Source organism: Panicum virgatum, chromosome 3K (genome assembly GCF_016808335.1).
Source record: "Panicum virgatum strain AP13 chromosome 3K, P.virgatum_v5, whole genome shotgun sequence".
Taxonomy (NCBI): Eukaryota; Viridiplantae; Streptophyta; class Magnoliopsida; order Poales; family Poaceae; genus Panicum; species Panicum virgatum.
Genome location: NC_053138.1, coordinates 46574161 through 46598384, shown reverse-complemented (window position 1 = coordinate 46598384; position 24224 = coordinate 46574161). Strand labels below are relative to the sequence as shown.

The 24224-nt window shown below is 47.4% G+C and overlaps 2 protein-coding genes across 2 annotated transcripts; one reads left to right on the top strand and one right to left on the bottom strand.

Annotated features, from left to right (window-relative positions):
• The first annotated feature begins 536 nt into the window (after positions 1 to 536).
• Positions 537 to 3929, top strand: LOC120699361 (chloride channel protein CLC-a-like). The gene is made up of 4 exons (XM_039983340.1): positions 537 to 1168; positions 1257 to 1635; positions 1720 to 3387; positions 3541 to 3929. The coding sequence occupies exons 1-4, from the start codon at positions 918 to 920 to the stop codon at positions 3637 to 3639; spliced, it is 2397 nt and encodes a 798-aa protein (XP_039839274.1). The 5' UTR covers positions 537 to 917; the 3' UTR covers positions 3640 to 3929.
• A 4938-nt stretch (positions 3930 to 8867) lies between these two features.
• Positions 8868 to 11422, bottom strand: LOC120699360. Its single transcript, XM_039983339.1, has 3 exons — positions 10086 to 11422; positions 9226 to 9269; positions 8868 to 9133 (listed from the first exon to the last, which is right to left on the bottom strand). Exon 1 carries the CDS (start codon positions 11380 to 11382, stop codon positions 10099 to 10101), a length of 1284 nt encoding a protein of 427 aa, XP_039839273.1. The 5' UTR covers positions 11383 to 11422; the 3' UTR covers positions 8868 to 9133; positions 9226 to 9269; positions 10086 to 10098.
• Between the last annotated feature and the right edge of the window lie 12802 nt (positions 11423 to 24224).

Genomic DNA, 24224 nt, shown 5'->3' with positions numbered 1-24224 from the left:
AAAAACAAGGTAAGGGTTGAAAGAGAAGCAAATGGCCAAGAGAGAGAGCTGTGTTCATTGCACTAGCTAGCTCTGATCACCTTAAGGCCCCCGTTTGGGAGGGCTCCATGCGGCTCCAGCTCCACGGCACAAAATACTATAGTAGCACTGTTCATCGAAGCGGCTCCACTCCCTCATCTCCTCTTGTCTCACTGACACGCGATACTGTTTATTAAAGCTATGGAGCCTGGTTTGGGTGGCTCCACTGGCTCCGCGCTACACTGACAATACAGTGCCGGAGCCGGAGCCGGCGGAAGCCCTCCCAAACAAGCCCTAAGTGACCTCCCAAGAGGCGCCTCACCCCCTGAGGCCAGGGATTAGTCGATCAGACTTTTCAATCACCTCGCCATGTGTCCTCACGGCATAAAAAAGGCAATTATTGGCCCAGTTTACATGGACAAATCAGTATTAAACTGCTGAATTTATTCATCATGCAACAGAAAAAAAAAACAGCTCATAGTACTTGAAAAAGAAAAAGATGCATGTGAGGACTAGCTAGCTACTACCACACCACAGGGCGAGTTCAAAGTTTCAAAAAAAAAAAGAGATCAAGCATGCAAGAACATGCCAAAAACCTTTTGCATGCTCTATATGAATGAAGTGAAGTCCTCTGAAAGGAGAGGCAGAGACCTCGATCATCAGGCAGCAGGCTGCCATTGCCAATGCGTCACCAGCAGCAGTAGTTGCTGCCCATCCTTGCAAGTTGCCAAGGCCCAGCCGCCTTCATTGATAAGAGGGGATTCAGACGGCCCCCTCCAATTGTCCATCATCTATCCTCCCTGACACCACACCTCCTCGCCTCAGGGAGCAGAGAGAGAGAGGCCACAGAGCAGCTCTGTCCCTCTCTCTCTCTCTCTCTCTTTCCCAGGAAGTTAGCCATGGAGGAAGAGCGGAGCACGAGGGCCGCCGGCGAGCCGGCGGCGGAGCCCGGCCCGGCGCCGGAGCTGAAGCGTAAGAATGAGGACGGCGTGCAAGACCCGGAAGACCCAGAGAGCACCGGCACCGGCGACGGCGGGAACGGCATCAGCTCCCTGGAGCAGCCGCTGCTGAAGCGGAGCGCCACCCTGACGGCCAGCCACCTCGCCCTCGTCGGCGCCAAGGTCTCCCACATCGAGAGCCTCGATTACGAGTAAGCATTGCGTTCTCCATGGTGATCGATCAGTCTGCTCTGTTCTTGCATCCGGCCATCTCAGATGGATTGTTCTTGCATGACGCAGGATCATCGAGAACGACCTGTTCAAGCACGACTGGCGGAGCCGGTCCAATGTGGAGGTGCTGCAGTACATCTTCCTCAAGTGGGCGATGGCGTTCCTCGTCGGGCTCCTCACCGGCGTCATCGCGTCGCTCATCAACCTCGCCATCGAGAACATCACCGGCCTCAAGATGCTCCGGATGGTCACCCTCGTCCGCGAGCGGCGCTACTGGGCGGGCTTCCTCTACTTCGCCGGCGTCAACCTGGGCCTCACCTTCGTCGCCGCCGCGCTCTGCGTCGTCTTCGCCCCCACCGCCGCCGGCCCCGGCATCCCCGAGATCAAGGCCTACCTCAACGGCGTCGACACGCCCAACATGTTCGGCGCGCCGCAGCTCATCGTCAAGGCACGATCGATCGATCTTTGTTCTTTTTTTTCATCACTTTTTAGTTGATAAAATACTGAGTACTGACAAGAAAAAAAATGGCAGATCGTCGGCAGCATCGGCGCCGTGTCGTCGGGGATGGACCTCGGCAAGGAGGGGCCCCTGGTCCACATCGGCGCCTGCCTCGCCAACCTCCTCAGCCAGGGCGGCGAGGGCCGGTGGCGCCTCCGCTGGCGGTGGCTGCGCTTCTTCAACAACGACCGCGACCGCCGCGACCTCATCACCTGCGGCGCCTCGTCGGGGGTGTGCGCGGCGTTCCGGGCCCCCGTCGGCGGCGTGCTCTTCGCGCTGGAGGAGGTGGCCACCTGGTGGCGGAGCGCGCTGCTGTGGCGCACCTTCTTCAGCACGGCCACCGTCGTCGTCGTCCTCCGCGGCTTCATCGAGGTGTGCCGCAACGGGCGCTGCGGCATGTTCGGCGAGGGCGGGCTCATCCTCTTCGACGTCAGCGGCGTCACCGTCCGCTACCACGCCGGCGACCTCCTCCCCGTCACGCTCGTCGGCGTCCTCGGCGGCCTCTTCGGCGCGCTCTACAACCACGTCCTCCACCAGGTGCTCCGCCTCTACAACCTCATCAACGCCCGGGGCCGCCTCGCCAAGCTCGCGCTCGCGCTCGCCGTCTCCGTCCTCACCTCCGCCGGCCTCTACCTCCTCCCCTTCGCCGTGCCCTGCACGCCCTGCTCCGCCGCCGGCGCCGCCGCCGCCTCCTGCCCGACCGTCGGCAAGTCCGGCAACTTCAAGCAGTTCAACTGCCCCGACGGGTTCTACAACGACCTGGCGTCGCTGCTGCACGCCACCAACACCGACGCCACCCGCAACATCTTCTCCACGGGCACCGCCGGCGAGTTCCGCCTCGACTCGCTGCTCATCTTCTTCGCCATCTACTGCGTGCTGGGGCTCCTCACCTTCGGCATCGCCGTCCCCTCGGGCCTCTTCCTGCCCATCATCCTCATGGGCTCCGCCTACGGCCGCATCGCGGCGCTGGTGCTGGCGCGCTTCGTCCGCATCGACCACGGCCTCTACGCCGTGCTCGGCGCCGCCGCGCTCATGTCGGGGTCCATGCGGATGACCGTCTCGCTCTGCGTCATCTTCCTCGAGCTCACCAACAACCTGCTCCTCCTCCCCATCACCATGTTCGTGCTGCTCATCGCCAAGACCGTCGGCGACGCCTTCAACCCCAGCATCTACGAGATCATCCTCGACCTCAAGGGCCTGCCGTTCCTCGAGCCCAAGCCGGAGACGTGGATGAAGGACATCGCCGTCGGCGAGCTCGCCGCCGCCAAGCCGCGCGCCGTCACGCTCCAGGTCGTCGAGAGGGTGTCCACCGTCGTCGAGGTGCTGCGCTCCACGCCGCACAACGGCTTCCCCGTGCTCGACCGCCCGCGCCCCGGCGTGTCGGAGCTGCACGGGCTGGTGCTCCGGAGCCACCTCATGGCCGTGCTCAGGAAGCGCTGGTTCCTGCCGGAGAGGAGGAGGACGGAGGAGTGGGAGGCCAGGGAGAAATTCTCGTCGACGGGGCTCGCCGAGAAGGCCGGCAGCGTCGACGAGCTGCAGCTGTCGCCGGAGGAGCTGGACATGTACATTGACCTCCACCCGTTCACCAACACCACGCCCTACACCGTCGTGGAGACCATGTCCGTGGCCAAGGCCGTCGTGCTCTTCCGCACCTGCGCGCTCCGCCACATGCTCATCATCCCAAAGTTCCAGGGCCTCGAGGTATGGTCATTTTTTTTCCTCTCTAAGCTGCAACTGCCATTTCTATTTGTAGCAGTAATGATGATTATATTGTTCAGTCCAAACTTGTTGTGGAATTGGGGTTCTTCATTTTTCATTGACCATCACGCATCTTGCTCATCTTGTTCATTTCAGATCTCTCCGATCGTGGGGATCCTGACAAGGCAGGATCTGAGGGCGCACAACATCCTTGGCGCCTTCCCCCTTCTGGCCAACAAAAGGAAAGTGCACTGAAGGTCCGAAAAGGCACCATTTTTGGCAATTTAATGTTCCCTGAATCCATACAACAAGAAAGGCCCAGCTGCTTGGTAGCCCCATGCATGAGATTCTTTTTTGCTCTGTTCTTGTTCTTCTCTGTAAGTAGATTGAGGGTTATTTTACTCATCTTACAAGGAAGTGTGTGAATAATTGTTTCTCGTCATGTAAAGTAAAATCACACCTGCGCTTTTCCGCTCTTCGAGCCCATGTAATCAAAATGGAGCAAACGCCGATAATGCAATACAGTGATTTTTCTTTTTCTTCGAGATTTTTTCAAAATGTTTTTGGTCGATTCTTTCGCTTTGATGCGGGCCTCCAAGAGATTTCCAGTCCGCAAAAGGTTCACGCTGTCAATTTAGTGGGTAAAAACCTGAAGGATGACTTGGATTTTGGGCAACTAAAAAGAAAACGCATCCTCAGGGGCCAATGACAGCGAGTTTTACAGTGGCAAATTCCTAAAGGGTTGCAAATTTTTGTTGTGCCTGAACTCTGGAACAGTGGAGCCTACGAAGTACAAACTGTTCTGCGAGCGTGGACCTCAACTGATCTGTTTTTGAAATTTGAAGAACGTGAGGAAGCATATTTTTACACGTTTTACAGTTGAAATCACCAAACACATTTTGCTTTTGTAGGGGCCGCGTGACAGTCGTTTTGCAGACGATGACAATAATTTCTACTGTTGCCGTGTTGCGAGTATCTTGCTGACTGAAATAGTCCCATTAGGTGAAACTGCTGCCAACCAAAGTTTCTACAGGCCCTTCTAGGCGTTTTGAGAAATGGCAGCGACCGCTCCAATGGCATGAGGTCGAGGGGATTTATGCTTTTGACTCTGCTCACCGTCTTGAAAGGGATCGATCAGTCCGAACCATGTAAAAACCGGCTCCAACGATTTACAATTTTACAGCCCATACTGAATTTCGCTGTCAAAAATCTGTATTTCAACGACCACGAGCTCCACAAGTGAACAACAATGTCAACGAAATGCAGACCTATAAGCCTATCAGATGAGAGATCCTACTGTCTTCCTTCCTTCTATGACCGCATCCATATGACCTGCTCATCCAATGCTCTAGGATGGCCTCTGCATGCATGCTCACTGACCTAGCTGATCATTTCAGAGAATTAGCATAAACCCTACCCTGAACCTTCTAGTTGATGGCCGGAGAAACTTCGTGATCGAGATGCATAGGAATAACCAAATAGGTAAGTACCATTGAGCTTGGAGGCCACTTGTTTTTCATGTATCAGTAGTGATGAGGCCATCACTATCATTTGTGTAACAATCAGTCACAACCACTTGCCATTTAGGATGTGCCAGCGCTAGAGAGGCAGGTTCTGTTATCTGGGGTTATTTTCTACAAATGGATCGAAGTGTCTGTCAAGCAGACCATCCATATCTGTTGATAGTTTGGTGAGAAGTTATCTGCGGTTTCGTATTAGAGCGATCACTTTCAGATGGAACAATTGACTCGTGTTATAGTAAATTCTCATCTTTGGAGGCACGAATTTGATAATAATGCCGACCTATCCAGACCATATTAATTTTTTAAGATGTATTGTACCTCTTCTGGAATTTCACCAACAATATTGAAGCAAGTTAAAGTGGTCCACACATTAAAGGTAACAGATCTTTGTCATCTATGATAAATCAAGATGAATAGGGAGGGGCAAATCTTTAAATATTAGGCAGGAAAATCTGTAAAATAAATTATTTTTAAGGTCAGTATACATTTTTGGATCCAGAATTATACCTCAATGCCGTGAAATTAAAATCCCAACCGAATATAATAAAACTTTCAATGCCAAGAACTTGGATTTTGGATCCAGTTGAATGTTTCGGACTCTTTTCAATTGTATAATTGATAACTAGAAATGGACATAATTTTAAACATTATTAGGTGACGATATAAAATGAATTGAGTTTACAGCTGATAAGATCCCTCGTGGTACTCGCATTTTTCAAGATTTATTCCAAAATTTAACCTACACTATTCTATTAGGGGTAGCCGGTAGGCAACGTGCCAGTCGGTGGCGAATCGTCTATAGTAATTTCATCAACCTTGAGATCTGCGGACTCGTTTCTCATAAGGTTATGGTTACGTGTGTGTACTCCTAGGTGCGAGGGTGCGTGCATTTACATGAGTGTATGCATCTATATCGTGTTTTGTAAAAAAAATATGTTTAGGTCAATAGATTTTTTTAACAGTTTTGCCATAATCTACATATACAAAACTTAATTACTTTTGAAGAAGACAAAAGTGAATGAAGAGCCCAAGTGTGTGTGCATGAAAGCTAGCATGACTCCAGGTTTCGTGATCGATGGACCTATGCTGTACACATTGATGTGTCAATAGTCTATACTACTCCCATATTAGGTTTTTGAGTAACCAACTTCAATACAATTTTCACGAAGCATGACCATTTTCTATTTTTCTTGATCATTTCCGTAACTGATGGACATCACACGTTTGTTCATGGAAGTGGTAAGACCTCACCTTGGTGATGGAGAACTTTTTGCTTGCTGAGATTAGTTACGTTTGAGCTGTAAACATAACCTCAGCTCTACTTTATCCTAAGAGCTCTTTTACAATGATTGTAAAGTACCAAAGGGTACTTTTAAGTATTTTTATCTTAATTTTTTTGGCCATTTATTTATAGAAAGCATTTATAAAAATTAAATTAAATTAAATTAGTAACCGGTCCCACTTTTTGGTATTTGGTCCTACATTTTGGAAGTACCAGGTACTTTACCCCCACCCCACCCCCATGTACTTCTGGGTACTTCCTACCTTCACCACCGTAGGATTTTATTAGATGGACGGCTCCTATTTTTTCAATCATTATAAAATTTCTCTTATCCTAAAATCAGATATCTGCAGTATCATTTTCGTTACAAATGCTCCATGCAGTACCTTGAGACAATTTGTAGTTGTCCATGAAGGCATGAACAAATGCAGAATAACTGGAGAGCCTAGGGTTGCTAGATGTACAACTAGTGTGCTTGGTTTTTGACCACGCAAATCAATAAAAATATGTTCAGTTTACCCCCCTCCCCCCAATTAAACATTAGTTACAATTTGCTTGGCCCCATAATCATGTTTTTTCTGGCTTCACACCTGCAGTGAGATTTTCCTGAATGGATGGAACCCGTTGAAATTGGAAATCGGAACTATTTTTTTTATAACTTGTGGACTGTGGCATACTGGCATCACGTGGACAGTATGGCCAAAGCTTCGCTGTTGAATCAAAAGTCCTTTTATTTAGGTGAAACTGCTGCCGACCAAAGTTGTTACCAGCACAAATTCCAAACAGAAAAAAAGAAAGTTCAGTTTGTATCCGGCCTTGCAGATTGTACTACAAATTAAAACCTTCTTGTAGTTTTATTTTTTTTTCTCCGGGAAGCTGATTAATATTCCAATTCCAATGCATGGCAACTGTTTTAGTGAAGTGATATATGAGATCACCTCAAACATTGTACTTCGATGCCACTGAAGTTTGGTGTACGAAAATACAAATCAACATTCAACTAGTAAATAAGCCTCTCTCATATATAATTCATATGAACAAAGAGAATTCATATAGCATTACAACATTCAAATGTGTCACCAAACTTTTTCTCTCTCTCTCTAAAAGCATGGTCCTGATCGATCCGAACTTGGTTTCCCAACTGGGTGGATTATGTTTAGCGGTCAGACTTCTGAGATTCAGAACAATCTACTAATTGAAGAACCCAATGTGTTCAGTGCATATTAGAGACAGTGAACACAACATTTATGTCTGCAAAATTTCATTCAGCGAAGTAACTGATTTTTTTTCCTTCCAAACATCTATATTTTAATGACCTTAAGCTTCACGTGGCAACAATAATGTCAAAGCATCGGTTGTGTTGAGTACCTTTATGAATCAAAAGCCTATCAGGTAACAATTATAAGATCTATCAACATGTTCCTAGCTATCTCTGCATGCTCACTGACTCAACTCACAAGAAAATATGAACCAAACCTTCGAACCTTCTTACGATGACATGACTTGCTTGCACGGGAACCTAAACCAATTGGATAAGTACCAATGAGCTTGGAACGCTGGGCGCCACTTGTTTATCAGTACTGAAAATTTGACAGCAAGAAACAGGCCTATCGCTTTCAAGAAGGATTTCGATGAGACAATAAATGACGTGTATGTGCTGCATGAACATACTTTAAGGTGTAACATTCTGAACGACCACCCCAACTTGCAATTTAGTTAATGCCACTATGATATTACGCTTTGATCTTTTTTGTTTCAAGCGGAGTACAGATCAAGCAGTTGATATGTGTTCATCATTCACTCATAAATATCTGTAAGTTTTGTATTAGGGTGGTCACTTTCAAAGGTAGACATTTTCTTTGGTAAACATTTTCTTCTTTGGAACAGGTATGGAGTCATGTACTGCTGTTGGGCTTCCTGGACCTGTTCTTTGCAGACTGGTCCGTTCTGAATTTGCATCTCATAGACCGGCCTGCCAGCCAGACGTCCAAGGTTAAACTCTCTTTTTTTTCCCAACTATAAAAAGAAAACTTAATGATCGGGCTTCAGGGGTGGGCAGGACCAGCCTCACCTAGCTTTTTTTTTTCCTTAGCAAAGGACCATTGGTTTGCCCATGAACAGTTGAGAATTCTAGGCATTGGAGGTTTTAACAAAAATTGACACTCAGAAAAATTTCAAGAGGTGATTCAGAAAGGGGATCCTGCTTTCAGGTAGAAGACACAAGTAATTGCTACCAAAACAAGCACTAGCTCCCTAGGGAATCCCAATCAAATTCCCTTGAGCGCTGAAAGAAATCCATTAAGCCTGACGAGATCCCATTATCCTTTGGATTGAAGCCCACACAATTGCCACACTATTTAATTGGGCAGCTAAATTATGGGATGATCACGAAATGTTCCAGGAAAACATGAAGTGATCAGAAGCCACAAAGGCAGAACCGGAAACATAATACTGTGACCCATGATAATTGGTGGAAACAGATCTTTCAAAGTGGTGCACCTGATGTTCAGGTTTGTGCTTCAATGATGCAATAAAATAAGCAGATTTCGAAACAGCATAGTTCGCGTGTAATTTTTCTTTTAACAAAAGAAGCAGAGCTGTCCTACAGAGCAGGCATCATCTAGCGTCTTTCGTATGTGAAGCATTTCAGCTGAATTACGATGTCACAGACAGTTAAGTAGCAAACATGAAAATGGAACCGAAATTAAATTAAGCCATAGAAGTTTCATTTAACTAACAGCTAAACAAAGTCATAGCTAACATACGAGTTGTGACACATCACATAGAAGCTATTGCCACAAAGATAATTCATACATGCAGATATAACTTTAATTCATTTCAAATCTGGAGAAGAACGGTTCTGAAGATATTAAACCAGCTGCAGCAGTTCCATGTCCAAAGGATTTCTGGATGACTTAGCAAAACCTAGAAGTGATAATTGGACCTGAAATGCAAACAAAAAACATTAGTTTGTGCCAAAGCAGCAAACAAATTAATGTGAATTATTTACAGGTTAGGAGTCAGAATGTGAAGTACCTGATGAAATCTATGCCGCCACAAAATAGCAAATCAATGGCTACCTGAAACTCGTACGATACAGAAATGCATTAACTTTTAGTTCAGAATACATTAAGAGGAAAATCTTATGATCAGACACATTGTACAGTCAAAGGGTCAACGCACATTAAGCAAATAAGGTTACTTGGTGAATTTTGTACAATTATTTAGTTTCAGAAAAAAATAAGGGAGCTTCAATGAGATAACTAGAGACTATAATATCATTGAACTCAAAGAATGGATAATGATGAGAAAATAGTATTAGTTTAAATTTCATAAAGATGAATCCCTTGCAATCCATCAGAATTGAAGTGCATTCATTTATAGAGCGTTCAACAGCAGCTAACCACATATTGTAACCTGAAGTCCTGAACATTCAAATGAGAGAAGATATCTGTGTATTTGAATATTCTAGGAGTAATTATTTCTCGCCTAGAACAATTGTATTTCTTCACAAAGATTTACCAATATTAAATTAGTAACTACTGGGAAAAAATGAACTACAAATAAACTACAGAGTATTTCTTCCTGAAATTTGCCAATGCTGTATCAATATCTCAAATGTCAAGAAATAGCAATTACAGCTCCCAATCATTTAGGTACAAAGTCACAACTAGAGAAACTAAACAGACTAATTTATCTCAATTATGGTTAGTTATAGGGTTTATAATTTGGTTCCATTCCATAAGAAATAAACATATATACACCAACATAAGTGGAATTCATGAATATTTAACTGAGGTGACTGAATTGACACTGATATTTAAAAAGCATTATCAAATAGACTGGAACAGAATAAAAATAGACACAAGCGATGAATAGATCAAATAGAAGATTACCCTCTCTAGTGCGTTAAACATTTAGATCTGGTCCAAGCAGAGGATCCAAGGGCATGAAGAATGGAAATGCAGGACCTCTATGAGGGTCTTCTGCATTGTTGGGGAACACTGACATCTTCTCGGTTCTCGTATTGAACACAAGAAAGTAGGAATTAGCCTTCCTTATTGACCAGAACTCCATGTAGACATAGCCAGCCCTCGCCGCCAAGACGCGTATCCTCTTCATCCACTCAGCACGCCGGATGTTCTTCATCCAGTCATTCAGCAAGGGAAAATCCTTCTTGAGCACCCATCCACCGTCGCTGCTGCGGACCCAGAGATGAAGGGATTGAAGGCATTGCTCCTCGCAGGAGAAGAGACACAGGCCACCATGCTCTGGCATGTCAGCCACACAGTAGGATTCCCCTGGGGGGAATGGAGCAGTGGTGACTGACCATTCCATGGTGGTCGTGTCAAGCACCATGATCCTCTCAAAGGGATCGAAGCGCCAGCGCTGCTTCTTGGTGTCCGACCTCCAGTAAGCAAAGCGGCCAGCGGCCATTCCGTCGCTGGTGAACGTGCTAATGATGTCGAATAACTCAGTACGCCAACGACCTCTAGTACCCTTTTCCAGCTTGACCCTTTCCATATTGATTTTAACCCATTTGCCGGTGCGGGAGGAGAACACAGCGCCGTCGAACTCAAAGCCGATGACCAGGAAGGACCCATCGGCCTCGTCGACGACAAGGGCGTAGTGGACCACGTGGGTGCACGCGCGGAAGACGCGGCCTGGGCGAAGGAAGACGGCGGTCCGCGCGATGGGGTCGTAGACGGCGAGGTCGCGGCCGTCCCAGCCGCGGGAGAGGAGGAAGCGGCCGCCGTCGCAGCCGCGGACGCGCCACTCGCCCCACTCGTACCCCTCCTCCTCGGCGTCCGAATCGACGGCGGGGAGGTCCTCGAAGAAGAAATCGCCGCCCGCGGCGGCCGCGGCCAGATTGGGGTTGCGGCGGGTGGCGTGGACGAAGAGGAGGTTGGGGGAGCGGCGGGGGAAGTGCGTGTCGCCGCGGTCGGTGAGGAGGAACCCGACGAGCGGGGGGCGGCGGAGGGCGTCGAAGCGGCGGAAGACGGCGGGGTCGGAGGCCACGCGGTGCCACCGCTTGCAGGCGAGGGCGGCGTTGGCGAGCGAAGCCATGTCGGGAAGCCGGAGGAAGATGGCACGGAGGATGCCGTCGCCGAGGGCCGCAATCGACGGCGCTGGCGAGGGCTTGGGCTTCTTGGCGGCGCCGCCGCCGCCGCCTGCTCCCTCGGGCGGTTCCATTTTCCGTGGTGCTCCAGAGACGAAGAATTGGCTTGGATTTGATTTGATTTGCCATCTATCGTGTATAAGGGGATTTTTTTTCTCCCTTTTTCGCGCCAAAACATTTTGGTTTGGCGCCAACAAACAAGGAACCTGGATGAGCTCGCCTATTTCGCGCCAAAACATTTTCGTTTGGCGCCAACAAACAAAGAACCTGGATGGGCTCGTCCAGTGGAGTTAACAAAATCAAGTGGGCCGATCTGTATGCAACTTTTCTCAAAGGGATGAACTCAGGCGTTTGGGCTGCATGCCTGCATCACTCGAATTCTAGTTTCAGAAACAGCTCAATATTAATTGAACTAGCAAGGTGGCTCGTGCTAATAGCGCGTCGCGCTAATAGCGCGTCGCGTGTAGCTAGTTTTTTAACTTAATGTTTAAAAAGTAGTGTATCAGCATTGGTAATAGCATAGAAAATATTGGTATCTATGCTCTTTATGTAAGCAATTTGCTTCTAAATAATATCTACGTGTGTTTTGCTGTGTTTTATTTTTTCTTTGTTTTTTAATTTCTCCAGCTATCTGTGCTGATTTTTCCCCTTTCATTTTCGTCTTTCGTATCGGATGTCCTTAATGGTGAAATTCACTGTGTAGCTTGAGCACTCCCAAGGTTATCCTGCCACGTGCAAACTCATGTTGTTTGTTTTGCAAAATTGGCTGGAGGGCTTTGTTCATAGTTGGTTTTGGCTTCTAACTACAAAAAAAATCTCTTTATTATTGGACACTCATCAACCATCGCAATTTGCTGCATGATATTGTAGTCTATTTTTTTATTTAGAATAATTAAAAATGAATGGGAAATGACCAATTATACCCCTGCCGCCAAAAGCCATCCCAAGTTCCCAACCCCATCTGCATCGAATCTCCAGACTATCGAATCTGCCGGCCTCCGCACGTTGCCTGCTCCGGCGCGCTGTGGCCCTCGTGATGCCCACCTGTTCTGTTGCATTAGCCTCTGCTTTGGTCCCAATAGCATGGAGTTCCGGCTGCGGCCCTCCTGCCGACAGCGCGCTGGGGCCTGCTGCCGCCGGCCGCCCGCTCGGGCCACCACGCCGCCGCGCGCTTCGGTTTCTGGTGCACTGAGTCGTAGCCCTCCTGTCGGCGGCGCACTGGGGCCCTCCTGCTACGCGCCCGGGCATCAATCACCACCTCAGAACGCAGGGCATGGAGCCTGGTCGTGCCGCTGGGCCAGCTTGCGGGGTGTTCGCCCGCGAGGCTGCGCCTGCATCATGGCTGGTCCGTCGAGGACGCGCATCGCTCGGCTGCGAGTATGTGGCAGCAGCACGTCGGATACGGCGGTCATGCAAATGGGAAACTCAAGAATTTCCCTTTATTTAATAGCAGCTCAGATTCAAAAATGTTTTACTTAGCCTAACTTCTGTTGTTTTTACTGTTTGTCATATATATGTTTTTGCTAAAACTGTCAAGTGACTTAACATTCTATTTTTTAACTGAAACATTTGTTTTGCTGTCTTGCTTAGGTTTTTGAAGTAGCGAAATACGACCACAAATTATTTTTGCAGCGAGAGCCTAGTGCAACCTCGAAGCCATGGCACAGAGAAAGAAAGCACACTGGTCAAGTGTGCTGCTGGTGCCTTCTAGGCGATGACGTGCGGCGGCTCCGGTGAGGTCGCACTCCTAATTGGCCATCTATTTATTTATATGGTTGAACTCTTATCTTGTCCGAGTTTTATAGTTACATTTCCAAATACATGCATGTACCTGCTATAGAATTTCAAATACATTTTTTTGAAGGGTAGAGTATCAAATGCATTTACGTACCTGATATGGAATATCAAATATTTTATTAATTGTGTTAAGCCAAACCAGGTTGTTTTGACATGGCCGGACTTCTTTTTTCCGTCCGAGTGGATCTCTTTCCAATAGATTTTTTATCACGTTGAATACATTGTCATGAACTCTTCTGATTACTTTAGACCGTTATATTTTCATAAAATTCAACGGTACAAATTCTTCTCTTTTTTAGATTAACGTGAGAATTTTTATACCCTCTCGGTGAACGTGGTGACTTCTTTTAACACTCCCTTATTAATATAATAGATAAAGGAAAAAGTGTAGATTACACCCTATACTCTTACAGTGGTGTAGATTACCCCTTGAGCTTTTAAACGGTGTACTTTTAATCTCAAAATCTCTGGATTCTGGTGATTTTTTAGGTAATGGAAAGTTTATTTCCGGCTTCAGTCATCCTCAATTGAGAATGCATCAGACCACAAGTCTTACAAAAGGGAGCCATGAGAACAGCAGAAAGCATACATCCGAAAGGATATGTATAGCCAAGACATCAGATGATCTCCTATAACTCCTAACTTCCAAAATGAAGAAAAATAAATCTCCAACAGACAATTCGTGTAGTCGTCTTGCAGCGTCCTTAGCTTGTTTCGTGATGTTCAACTCCAAAAGAACGAGCTTCGTCACATACTGGATGAACACCGAACCGGAGCTTGAGCCAAATCCAGCAAAGATGAAATAATAATTTCATCCGTTCCAAATTTTAATTCTTTTTAAAATACATAGTTTTTTCTATGTATTTAGATATAGTATATATCTAGGTGCATAGTAAGATATAATGTATATCTATGTGTATAGTAAAAGTTGTGAAGCTAGAAAAGACAAAACACTCTATAATTTAGAAGAATGGAGGGATACATTACATGGCATTAATAATATAGGGGAAAAATCCATATTACTCCCTTCAAGTATCGTCAAAGTCCCGATAATCCCTTAAACTATTTTTTAGTTTAATTTACTCCTATACTATGTTATTTGGTCCAATTTACATCTTAATAAGATTTATCTTCTTTTGTATATCTATACACAAGCAAAGTATCGAGTTAAAATTTTTCAAGATGATAACGGACACATAACACATTTAGAAAAATATGTCAAGAATTTTTCATCATTATTTTGATAGGGTATAATATTTAATAATAAATTATCCTTTATGATACAAAATTATTGAAAAAATAATGATGAAAATTTTACAATACCATTTTTTGACATATATTGTAATGCCCACTACAATTCTGCAAAATCTTAAATTAATATTCTATTTGTATGTGGAGAAATAAAAAAAAAGACAAATTGTATTAGGAGGTAAACTGAACCAAACGACATAGTTTAGGGGCAAAATTGAACAAGAGATAGTTAAGCTGGTTATCCAGACTTTGGCCATACTTAAAGGGAGTTGGACTTTCTTTTAATAAAAAACTTATAACATTTTCTGACAGTTTCAACACAGTGTTGACGCCTTTTACGGGCCAACACACGAACGCGCTAGGTCGCGCGGCGCGAGGAGGAGCTCCTTGCAGCACCTCCTGCGTGGAGCGGTCAGACCGGTCAGAGGGACCAGTCAGACCAGTCGCCGTGGAGAACGGCGACGATCCGACGAACGCTCGCCCGGGAGGGACCCCGTCGGGGCAAGCGCGCGTAGGGTTGCCCTAGACTCGGCAGGCCAGCTAGAGTGTGTTGGGGATTGGACCTTCGGGTCAAGCCCTCACCCTCAGAAATGCTCCCTAACCTGTTTGCAGGGCCACAACGAGATGGAGCCAAGTATACCCGAAGGTATCGGATGAACACTAAGAAGCGCAAGCTCAAAAACCATGACCTTCGGTCCGAAGGATATTACCTTCTGTAGGCCGAAGGTAACGGATGGCTGCCCAGAAGTGCAAGCGCAAACACCAAAACCCTCGGGACGAAGGATACCGCTTCCGTCGTGCCGAAGGTGACGAAGGGTTGCACAGAAGCACAAGTCCGAAGACCAGGACCTTCGGGTCAGGTGATCAACCTCGGGAGCGAAGGTGGCGGCTGATTGCTCGTTGATGGAACCTTCATGGCTCTAACTCCTGGAGGTCCCCGAAGGTTGTTGTAACCTTCGTCGGTTGTAGACATGTGAGTAAAATGTGAATATGTGAGAAGGTCGGATTTGTACACCTCTCGAATATGTGAGAAGGTCGGATTTGTAAACCTCTCACCTTGTAATTTTACCCCGGAGCAGGCTAAGAGTGAGCTGTAAATGAGTTGGGAGGGGGCAATTTAGGAAAACCTAGCCGAGGGCCAGGGGTATAAATAGCCCCCCTCTCCACAGTGTAAGGGGTTGAATTTTCTAATCATTATTGGAGAGTTCGACACCTACTTTCATTGTTATCTTTCTTACTGTTCATGCTCCCTGCCTGGGCATCTAAGAAGCAAAGATCCCAACAGCGGCGCCCACCATTCCAGCACGTAAGACAACCCTCGATGGCCCCAACGAAGAAGAAAGCCACCGCCGGCACCACAAGCACCTCCACTGAGCTTGGCCACATCCTCGATGGCCCTCAACCTCAGCACGAAGGAGCCAACCAACAAATGGAAGACATCACCAACGAAGCTGCTGCTCATGGAGACCTAATTGATAACACTGAAAACACCAAAGCTCATCAACTCACAGAAGCAGCACTCAAACTCAAAGCCCTTGAAATGAAGAAAAAGAACATCGAAGCTCAGCTTGCCACCAAAAAGAGGGCACTGGACCAAGCAAACAAGCTAGCCGAGGGCAGGCGCAGGCTAGCAGAGATGGAGGCAGAAGTTGAGAGCTTGCAGAGGGCATACCAAGAAATGCCCGAAGGTTCCTCCCAGCAAGAAAACCGCGTCATCCTCCAGACAGCCTTCGCTCATAATGAGAACCAAAGGCCACCGCCGGTCAACCTCCCATTTGACCCGACCTCGCCACTCTCAGTCGCTCTTCAGCGAACTTCATGGCCGCTCGGCTACAAGCCAACTCAGCTCCCCAAGTACAACGCTACAACAGATCCAACTCAGTTCCTCATGGCCTACGAAGCAACCATCGCTTCGGCTGGAGGTGACGACTCCACCATGGCCAAGTCCTTCGTCATGGCCTGCGAAGGTTCTGTGGCCAACTAGTACTCGTACTTGCCTCCGCAATCAATCAACAACTGGTATCAGCTAAAAGGAAGGCTCCTACAGGACTTCCAAGGCTTCAGAAGGCTCAACGCCAACACCGTAAAAGACTTCAAATGCCCCCAGCATGACCGTGAGCCTCTCTATGACTACTTCTGGAGGTTCGTCCAAAAGAAAGCTCAAATCCCAAACTTCCCAGAGAAAGATGCGATAGAGAAATGCATCGAGGGTCTCCTGCCTGGCCAGCTTGCTTCCCACCTCATAAGAGAACCTTCGAGGACTCTAGAGGAGCTTTATTCAGAAGCAGAAAAGTATGCGAAGTCAGACACCGACCACCGCAGAAGGGTCGAGCAAAGAAGAATCATGCGTCAGGCAGAGAAATACAACCAACAAACATGGCAGCAAGAAAAGCAGCCAGCTCACCAGCTCATCTTACCTCTGGAACCTTCGCATGAAGATGAGGATCAGATAACCTTCGATCCCTTCATGACACCACCAGAGTCGGAACCCCAACGCTCAAACGACAAGCAACCTTCGTCCGGGGCACGGGGCAGAGGTCGCGACAGAGGAAGGGGCCGAGGTCGTGGACCTTCGTGTGATTCCAAAAAAATTCTTCTGTCACTTCCATGGGTATGACTCCGACCACAGAACAAACCAGTGCCCGGAGAAGAAGAAGACCCTCGACAGAATGGAGGTCGAGAAAAAAGCCAAGCTAGTTGGGCACACTACATGGCCACAGACCCAACAACCTCAACAAATACAGTACACGCAACCTTCGTTCGTTCCACCTCCACCATTCATACAAGCATACCGCCCACCCATGTTTAACTACAACTACAATCACAATTGGCAGCCGCAGCCAAACCCTCAAACGCAAACCATTCAACCCACAACCCAAGCTCAACCCACTCAGGAGCAGCTACCACCACCCCCAGCTCACCCACCAAAACAAGAAAACCAAACCACAAATAGCCAACCCACGGCACTACCATCCTTCGGCATGATCGGCGGAGGTTCCACCCTGGACTTCGAAAACAAGAGGCAGCACAGGGACTACTTCAGGCAAGTCCATTGCATCATCTCCGAAGGTCCAACCAAGAGAACCCAGTGGTCACACTCTCCGATCACCTTCTCCGAAGAAGATGTCAACCTCATCAGCTACCCACACATAGATGCCCTCGTCATCGAGGCAAACATTCAAGGTTGGAGGATTGGCAAGATACTAGTTGACACTGGCAGCTCTGCAGACATCATATTTTCTGACACCTTCGATAAGATGGGTATTGACCGAAGCCTGCTTCAGCCCTCGGATATCCCCTTAATGGGATTCGGAGGAAAAAGAGTGAACGCAATCGGCAAACTATCACTACCCGTGTCCTTCGGAGACACAACTAACGAAGAACAGAACACATCACCTTCGATGTGGTAGAGATGCCCTAACCATACAGAGCAATCCTAGGAAGGGGGACAATCACCAAGTTCAAAGCTATCGTTCATCAGCTGTACTTGTGCATGAAGATTCCAGCCCCCGCGGGGGTCATCACCATCCGCGGAGACCAGCAACTGGCACGGGACATAGAGCGGGGATACACCCCAGGCCAAAAAAATGTCCACAACCTTCGGACTGAATCTAAGCCTGATACCTTCAAAGTGCAATAGAGAGACAGCGAGAAAATAACCTTCGAGGAAGACTGCGAAGTCAAGAAGGTTCCCCTTGATGTGCATCTACCCGACAAGATGGTAACCATCAATGCAACTCTCAAGCCCGAGGAGGAAAAAGAACTCCTTGAGTTTCTCCGCAAGAACCAAGATGTTTTTGCATGGTCAGCAAGTGACCTACGGGGCGTCAGCAGAGACATAATTGAGCACCGTTTGGACATCAACCCAAACATCAAGCCAAAGAAGCAAAAGCTTCGCAAAATGGCAGACGAAAAAGTTGCAGCGGTCAAAGCCGAAGTCCAGAGACTGCTGGATGCAAATGTTATTCGAGAAGTCAAATACCCAACATGGGTGGCAAACACTGTGCCGGTCAAAAAGAAGAATGGCAAATGTCGCATGTGCATTGATTTCACTGACCTCAATAAAGGCTGCCCGAAGGATGATTTCCCACTGCCAAGAATCGACAGGGTCGTTGATGATGCGGCAAACAGTCAACTGATGTCTCTACTGGATTGTTTCTCCGGATACCATCAGATTTGGATGAGCAAAGAGGACGAAGAAAAAACAAGTTTCATACCCCCCTTCGGCACCTACTGCTTCGTGAGGATGCCCGAAGGACTAAAGAATGCAGGACAATCTTTTTCAAGAATGTCCTCTGTAGTCTTAGAGCATCAACTTAGAAGGAATATCCTGGCTTATGTTGATGACATTGTTGTAACCAGTTCAATAAGAAGCAACCATGTGGCAAACCTGGCCGAAACCTTCGCAAGCTTGAGAAAAGCAGGACTGTCCTTGAACCCCAACAAGTGCATCTTCGGAGTTCACAAAGGAAAGGTGCTAGGATGCCTAGTGTCCACCAAAGGCATCGAAACAAACCCTGACAAAGTAAAAACTCTTTGGAAAATGGAGGAGCCAAAGTCCATCAGGGACGTACAGAAACTCACAGGGCGGATTGCAGCCCTAAACAGATTCATCCCCTGCTCTACAGACCGAAGCCTACCATTCTTCAAGGTCCTTCGCAACGCAAACAAATTTGAGTGGGCCCCCGAGCAAAGTGAAGCCCTCCAGGCGCTCAAAAACCACCTATAGAACATGGTCAAAATGACCTCACCTGACCCGAAGGATGTGTTGCTCCTGTACATCGCAGCATCCTACTCTGCCGTCAGTGCAGCGCTCGTGCTCGAGAGAGAGAGAGAGAGAGAGAGAGAGAGAGAGAGAGAGAGCGAAGGAAAAAAGAAGCAACTACCTATTTATTTCGTATCCGAAGCTCTCGCAGGCTCGAAGCTCCTGTACTCAGAGCTAGAAAAAATCGCATATGCAGTAGTCATGTCTGCCTGGAAGCTTCGACACTATTTCAAAGCTCACAAGATAATAGTGGTCACAGATCAACCTTTGCATGACTTGTTCAGTAACAGAGAGGCCTCAGTTAGAATTGCCAAATTGACTTCGGAACTCTCTGAGTTTTACATAGACTTCGAAAGAAGAACGACCATCAAGTCACAAGTATTGGCAGATTTCATTGCCGATTGGGCATCCCCAAATTTCAGGGAGGAACCTTCGACTGAAACCTGGATCGTGCACTGCGACGGGGCTTGGTGCAACGACGGAGCCGGTATTGCTGCAATCATAGAGTCTCCTTCGGGAACAAAAACAAGATACGCAGCACGGCTGACCTTCGGCAATCTCGAATCATCAACCAACAACACCACCGAGTACGAAGCCTTGCTGTTGGGCCTTCGCAAAATGAAAGCCCTCGGCCATCAAAATTTCATAGTCAGAACAGATTCGAAGGTTGCCAGAGATCACATCGAAAAGGACTCAGAGGCAAGAAAACCAGAGCTCATCGAGTACCTCGATGCCGTCAGATCCATGGAGAAGTATTTTAAGGGCTTCGACATCATTCACATCCCGAGGCACATGAATGACAAAGCCGACAAGCTGGCAAAAGCAGCATCAAGAAAAGAGCAGTTACCTTCGGATGTATTTTTCGAAGAAATCACACAACCTTCTGTCAAACCGAAAAAAGAAAAACAATTTTCAAACATCTCATCCGAAGATTGGAGAAAACCTATAATGGAGTACCTTCGGGGAAACATCGAGCTACCAGATGAGAAAGAGGAGAAGAAAATGTTCCAGAGAGCGAGGGGCTATGTTATCTCCGAGGGAGAGTTGTTCAAGTCAGGTGTAACCAGCCCATGGTTAAAATGCATCTCGATAACCGAAGGAAACGAGCTCCTCATGAAAATTCACTCCGGGTTTTGCGGTTCACACATTGGCTTCAGACAACTTGTATCCAAAGCCTTCAGGCAAGGATTCTTCTGGCCAACGGCGCTGAAGGATGCTCAGCACATAGTGAAAACCTGCAAAGCATGCCAAATGATGGGTCCAAAGTCCTCAAAACCTTCGGAGCCAACTCAGCTGATACCTCCGACCTGGCCTCTTCAAAGATGGGGAATTGACCTAGTGGAACCTCTACCCACAGCTCAGGGCAACTACAAGTACGCAGCAGTTGCTGTCGAGTACTTTACAAAGTGGATCGAAGCCAAACCTCTAATCAACATAACCTCAGAAACAATCAAAAAATTCTTTTGGCAGAACATAATCTGCAGGTTCGGGGTCCCAAGGGAGATCACCGTAGACAATGGCAAACAATTTGATTCACAGCTCTTCAGAGAATTCTGTTACAGCATGGGCACGAAGGTAATCTTTGCCTCGGTGTATCACCCGCAATCCAATGGTGCCGTCGAAAGAGCCAATGGCATCATCTTCGGCAGCATCAAAAAGTGCCTGTTCTAACAGAAAAAAAAGAAAATGGGCCGATGAACTCCTGAAGGTCATCTGGTCCCACAACACATCAGAATCAAGAACCACCAAGTTCACCCCATATAGGCTACTCTACGGTGCCGAAGCAATGACACCGGAGGAACTTAAAATCCGAAGCCTAAGGGTGACTCACCAAGTTGAGGCCGTCCCCTCGGATGACAAAGACCTCATGGAACTGGACATCCTACAAGCTTCGGAAAACCTAGAGAAGTATCAACAAGAAACCACAAAATGGAGAGACAAGAAGATCATGAAAAAGGGCATCGCAATCGGAGACTGGGTCCTAAAAAGGAAGCCAAATGCTGAAACCTCCGGCAAACTTCAACCCAAGTGGGAAGGACCATTCCTAGTAATCAAAAGCAACAGGCCAGGGTCATATCACTTGTCCGACGCCGAAGGCAATGAGCTGCAGCATCCTTGGAATGCCGACAGCCTAAAAAAGTACTACATTTAAGCTTGTAAAAAGGTCGCATCGCGAAGCTATAAGCGATCACGGACATTCACATCTATTTTCAGTTATTTCTTACATTGTAAACGGGCCGTACTCTTTTCCTCACAAGGGGAAACTCCGCACAGGAGGTGAGGTTTTTTACGAGGCGGCCCCAGTGTAAATAATCTCAATACAATGCATTTTCCCCAAACAGTGTCACTCTCGCCTAAGCAGCCAAAATGGCAAACTTCGGCAAGCACCTGCATGCTAAAAAAAATAGTAAGTTAGCAAAGTATGCAGAGTCCGCAAACTTTACATACTTATCAAAACAAACACACAACAAGTGCAAAAACGCCAAGGGGCTTCGACCTTTCAAAAGGTCAGAACCAAAAAACCTTCGGCACAAACGCACAACAAGTGTAAAAACGCCATGGGGCTTCGACCTTTCAAAAGGTCAGAACCAAAAAACCTTCAGCACAAACGCACAACAAGTGCAAAAACGCAAAAGGGCTTCGACCTTTCAAAAGGTCCGAACCAAAAAACCTTCGGCACAAGCGCACAACAAGCGCATAAATGCCAAGGGGCTTCGACCTTTCAAAAGGTCTGAACCAAAAAACCTTCAGCACAAACGCACAAGTACAAAAACGCCAAGGGGCTTCGACCTTTCAAAAGGTCCGAACCAAAAAACCTTCGGCACAAGCGCACAACAAGCGCATAAACGCCAAGGGGCTTCGACCTTTCAAAAGGTCCAAACCAAAAAATTTTCGGCACAAACGCACAACAAGAGCAAAAACTCCAATGGGCCTTTCAAAGGGCACAATAAGTGCAAAGCTAAGGCCAACAGGCTACCTCGGAAAAATCGAAAGATGGATGCCAGAAATGGGGGGGGGGGACGTTTTTTCCACAAGAACCTTCGGCACCCATCATTCGATCTACCCGAAACAAAAAGAACTAAACCACTCGAGGACAACAGCGCACAAGGAAGGGGGAGACGTTTTTCCCCAAATGCAACACTTCCGTGCATTGACTCGATTGGTAAACAAACTATATATCGAGGTACAGCAAAAAAGAAATTACGTCCGGGCGACGACTTGGTAGAAAGGGGGGGGGAGACATTTTTCCAAGAAAAACAACCCTAACAAGCGTCGCCTCGAACGACAACAATTTGCCTCCCGAAGGACTTTCATCATACTAAGAGCCGTCAAACTTATTCCGAAGGAAACTCGCCCCTGCCAAAAGCAGCCTTCGAAAAGGATCCCCTGGGACAACACGCTGGCAAGGGGGGGGGGACGTTTTTCTCCAAAACCAAAATACCCGCGTGCCGCCCAGTCATACCTTACCTAGCAAACCCACGGGATGATTACAACAGAAAGGGAGACGTTTCTCTCAAGACACATAGCACCACGAAGGATGCACAAACATAGCACCTCGAAGGATGCACAAACATAGCACCTCGAAGGATGCACGTAATAAAGCACCTCGAAGGATGCACAAAACACAGCACCTCGAAGGATGCACAAAACATAGCACTTCGAAGGATGCACATAACAAAGCACCTCGATGGATGCACAAAACATAGCACCTCGAAGGATGCAAATAACAAAGCACCTCGAAGGACGCACAAAACACAACACCCCGAAGGATGCACTCATAAAGGAAACCCGAAGGATAAGCAATAAGAAGCCACTACAAAGGCAATCGCGAAGGTCACATTCAGACAAAAGAGCAAAACATGTCACAATGAATTTCTACCGGACCAGCTTAAATATTCCGCAACACTGCATCCAGGACGAGCAAGGCTAAAAGCCTCCCAGCTCATCAATACCATAGCATTGTTCACATCCTGCACCATGGCAATATTTACAGACCAAAGTGCCAGAAAACTACCAAAGTAAACTAAAAACTAATCTCTAGACCTGAGCCCCCGACGAACCTGCGGTGCCATTCCCCGAAGGAGACCTCCGATCCTCGGACATTCGATTGACCTCCGAAGGATGATCAGGAGTCGCCCCTCACCAAATAGACGAAACCAATCAAAAACAAAAAAAAAAAGAAAAAACGAAAGGTTGCTGAAACCAACCCTACCTCAGCAGCTGCGGCCGCTAGAGTCCGAACGGCAATCTTGCCAGAAGTTTCCCAGAACTGCTCAAAAAATGCAGCCTTCACCTCCTGAATTCTTGCCACCTCCACTGCCAAGCCTTTGTAGGGTACATACTGAAAACCATCCAGTCGGGCAAGATCAACTGTACCGGCACGAAGAAGATTTCCAATAAGCCCCTCGAAGGAAACAGAGGCCGTGTTGTCATTTGCAATGCTCATCACCTCACCTAGGCCCTCGAATTCCGATAGCAACCAGTCCAAAAGCAGAAAGAAAACTTGGGGACCTTCGACCGGCTCAGGCAAGGGCAAAGGCACCGCTCCAAGGGCAGCAAGAGCCTTCTTGTACTCTTGGTACACTCCATCGGCTCGTCTGGCGACCTCAGGTAAGACCCGCTCGAGTTCAATCATTTTAGCCTGAACCCACTCCAGCTCGGTGATCCTACCCTTGAGGGCAGCTTTCTCGTTCGCATCCCCCTCAACGGTCCTCCGAAGGCTCTCGAGAACCTTCTCGTTATCCGAAGCAGTTGACTCCAGTTTCGAGCACTTAACCTTCAGTTGCTGGTTCTCCTCTCTCAGAGTGAGAACCTCCACCTTAGCTCGCCGCAGTTTGTCAGCCAGACCTAATCTCTCGGTGGCGCTTTTCACTCGAAGGTCCGCATCTGCCTTGGCCTTTTGCAATAACATTCGGCTAGCATGGGCAAGCTTCTTGCTCAACTCGGCAATGATAAAGGCAACGTCGGAGGTAGACGTCTCTGCCACGGCTCCATTAAACTCTGAAACAAAAACAAAATCACCTTCGGGAACACTAAAAGATTGATCAAAAGCTAAAAATGAAACAAGGCCCCTCACCTTTCTGGGGGGGGGGGGGAGAATCC

Coding starts and splice junctions, on each gene's coding strand:
- LOC120699360 (XM_039983339.1), bottom strand. CDS start 11,382: ATGGAACCGCCCGAGGGAGCAGGCGGCGGCGGCGGCGCCGCCAAGAAG.
- LOC120699361 (XM_039983340.1), top strand. CDS start 918: ATGGAGGAAGAGCGGAGCACGAGGGCCGCCGGCGAGCCGGCGGCGGAG. Junction 1,636..1,719: donor CGCCGCAGCTCATCGTCAAG/GCACGATCGATC, acceptor AAAAAATGGCAG/ATCGTCGGCAGCATCGGCGC. Junction 3,388..3,540: donor CAAAGTTCCAGGGCCTCGAG/GTATGGTCATTT, acceptor TGTTCATTTCAG/ATCTCTCCGATCGTGGGGAT.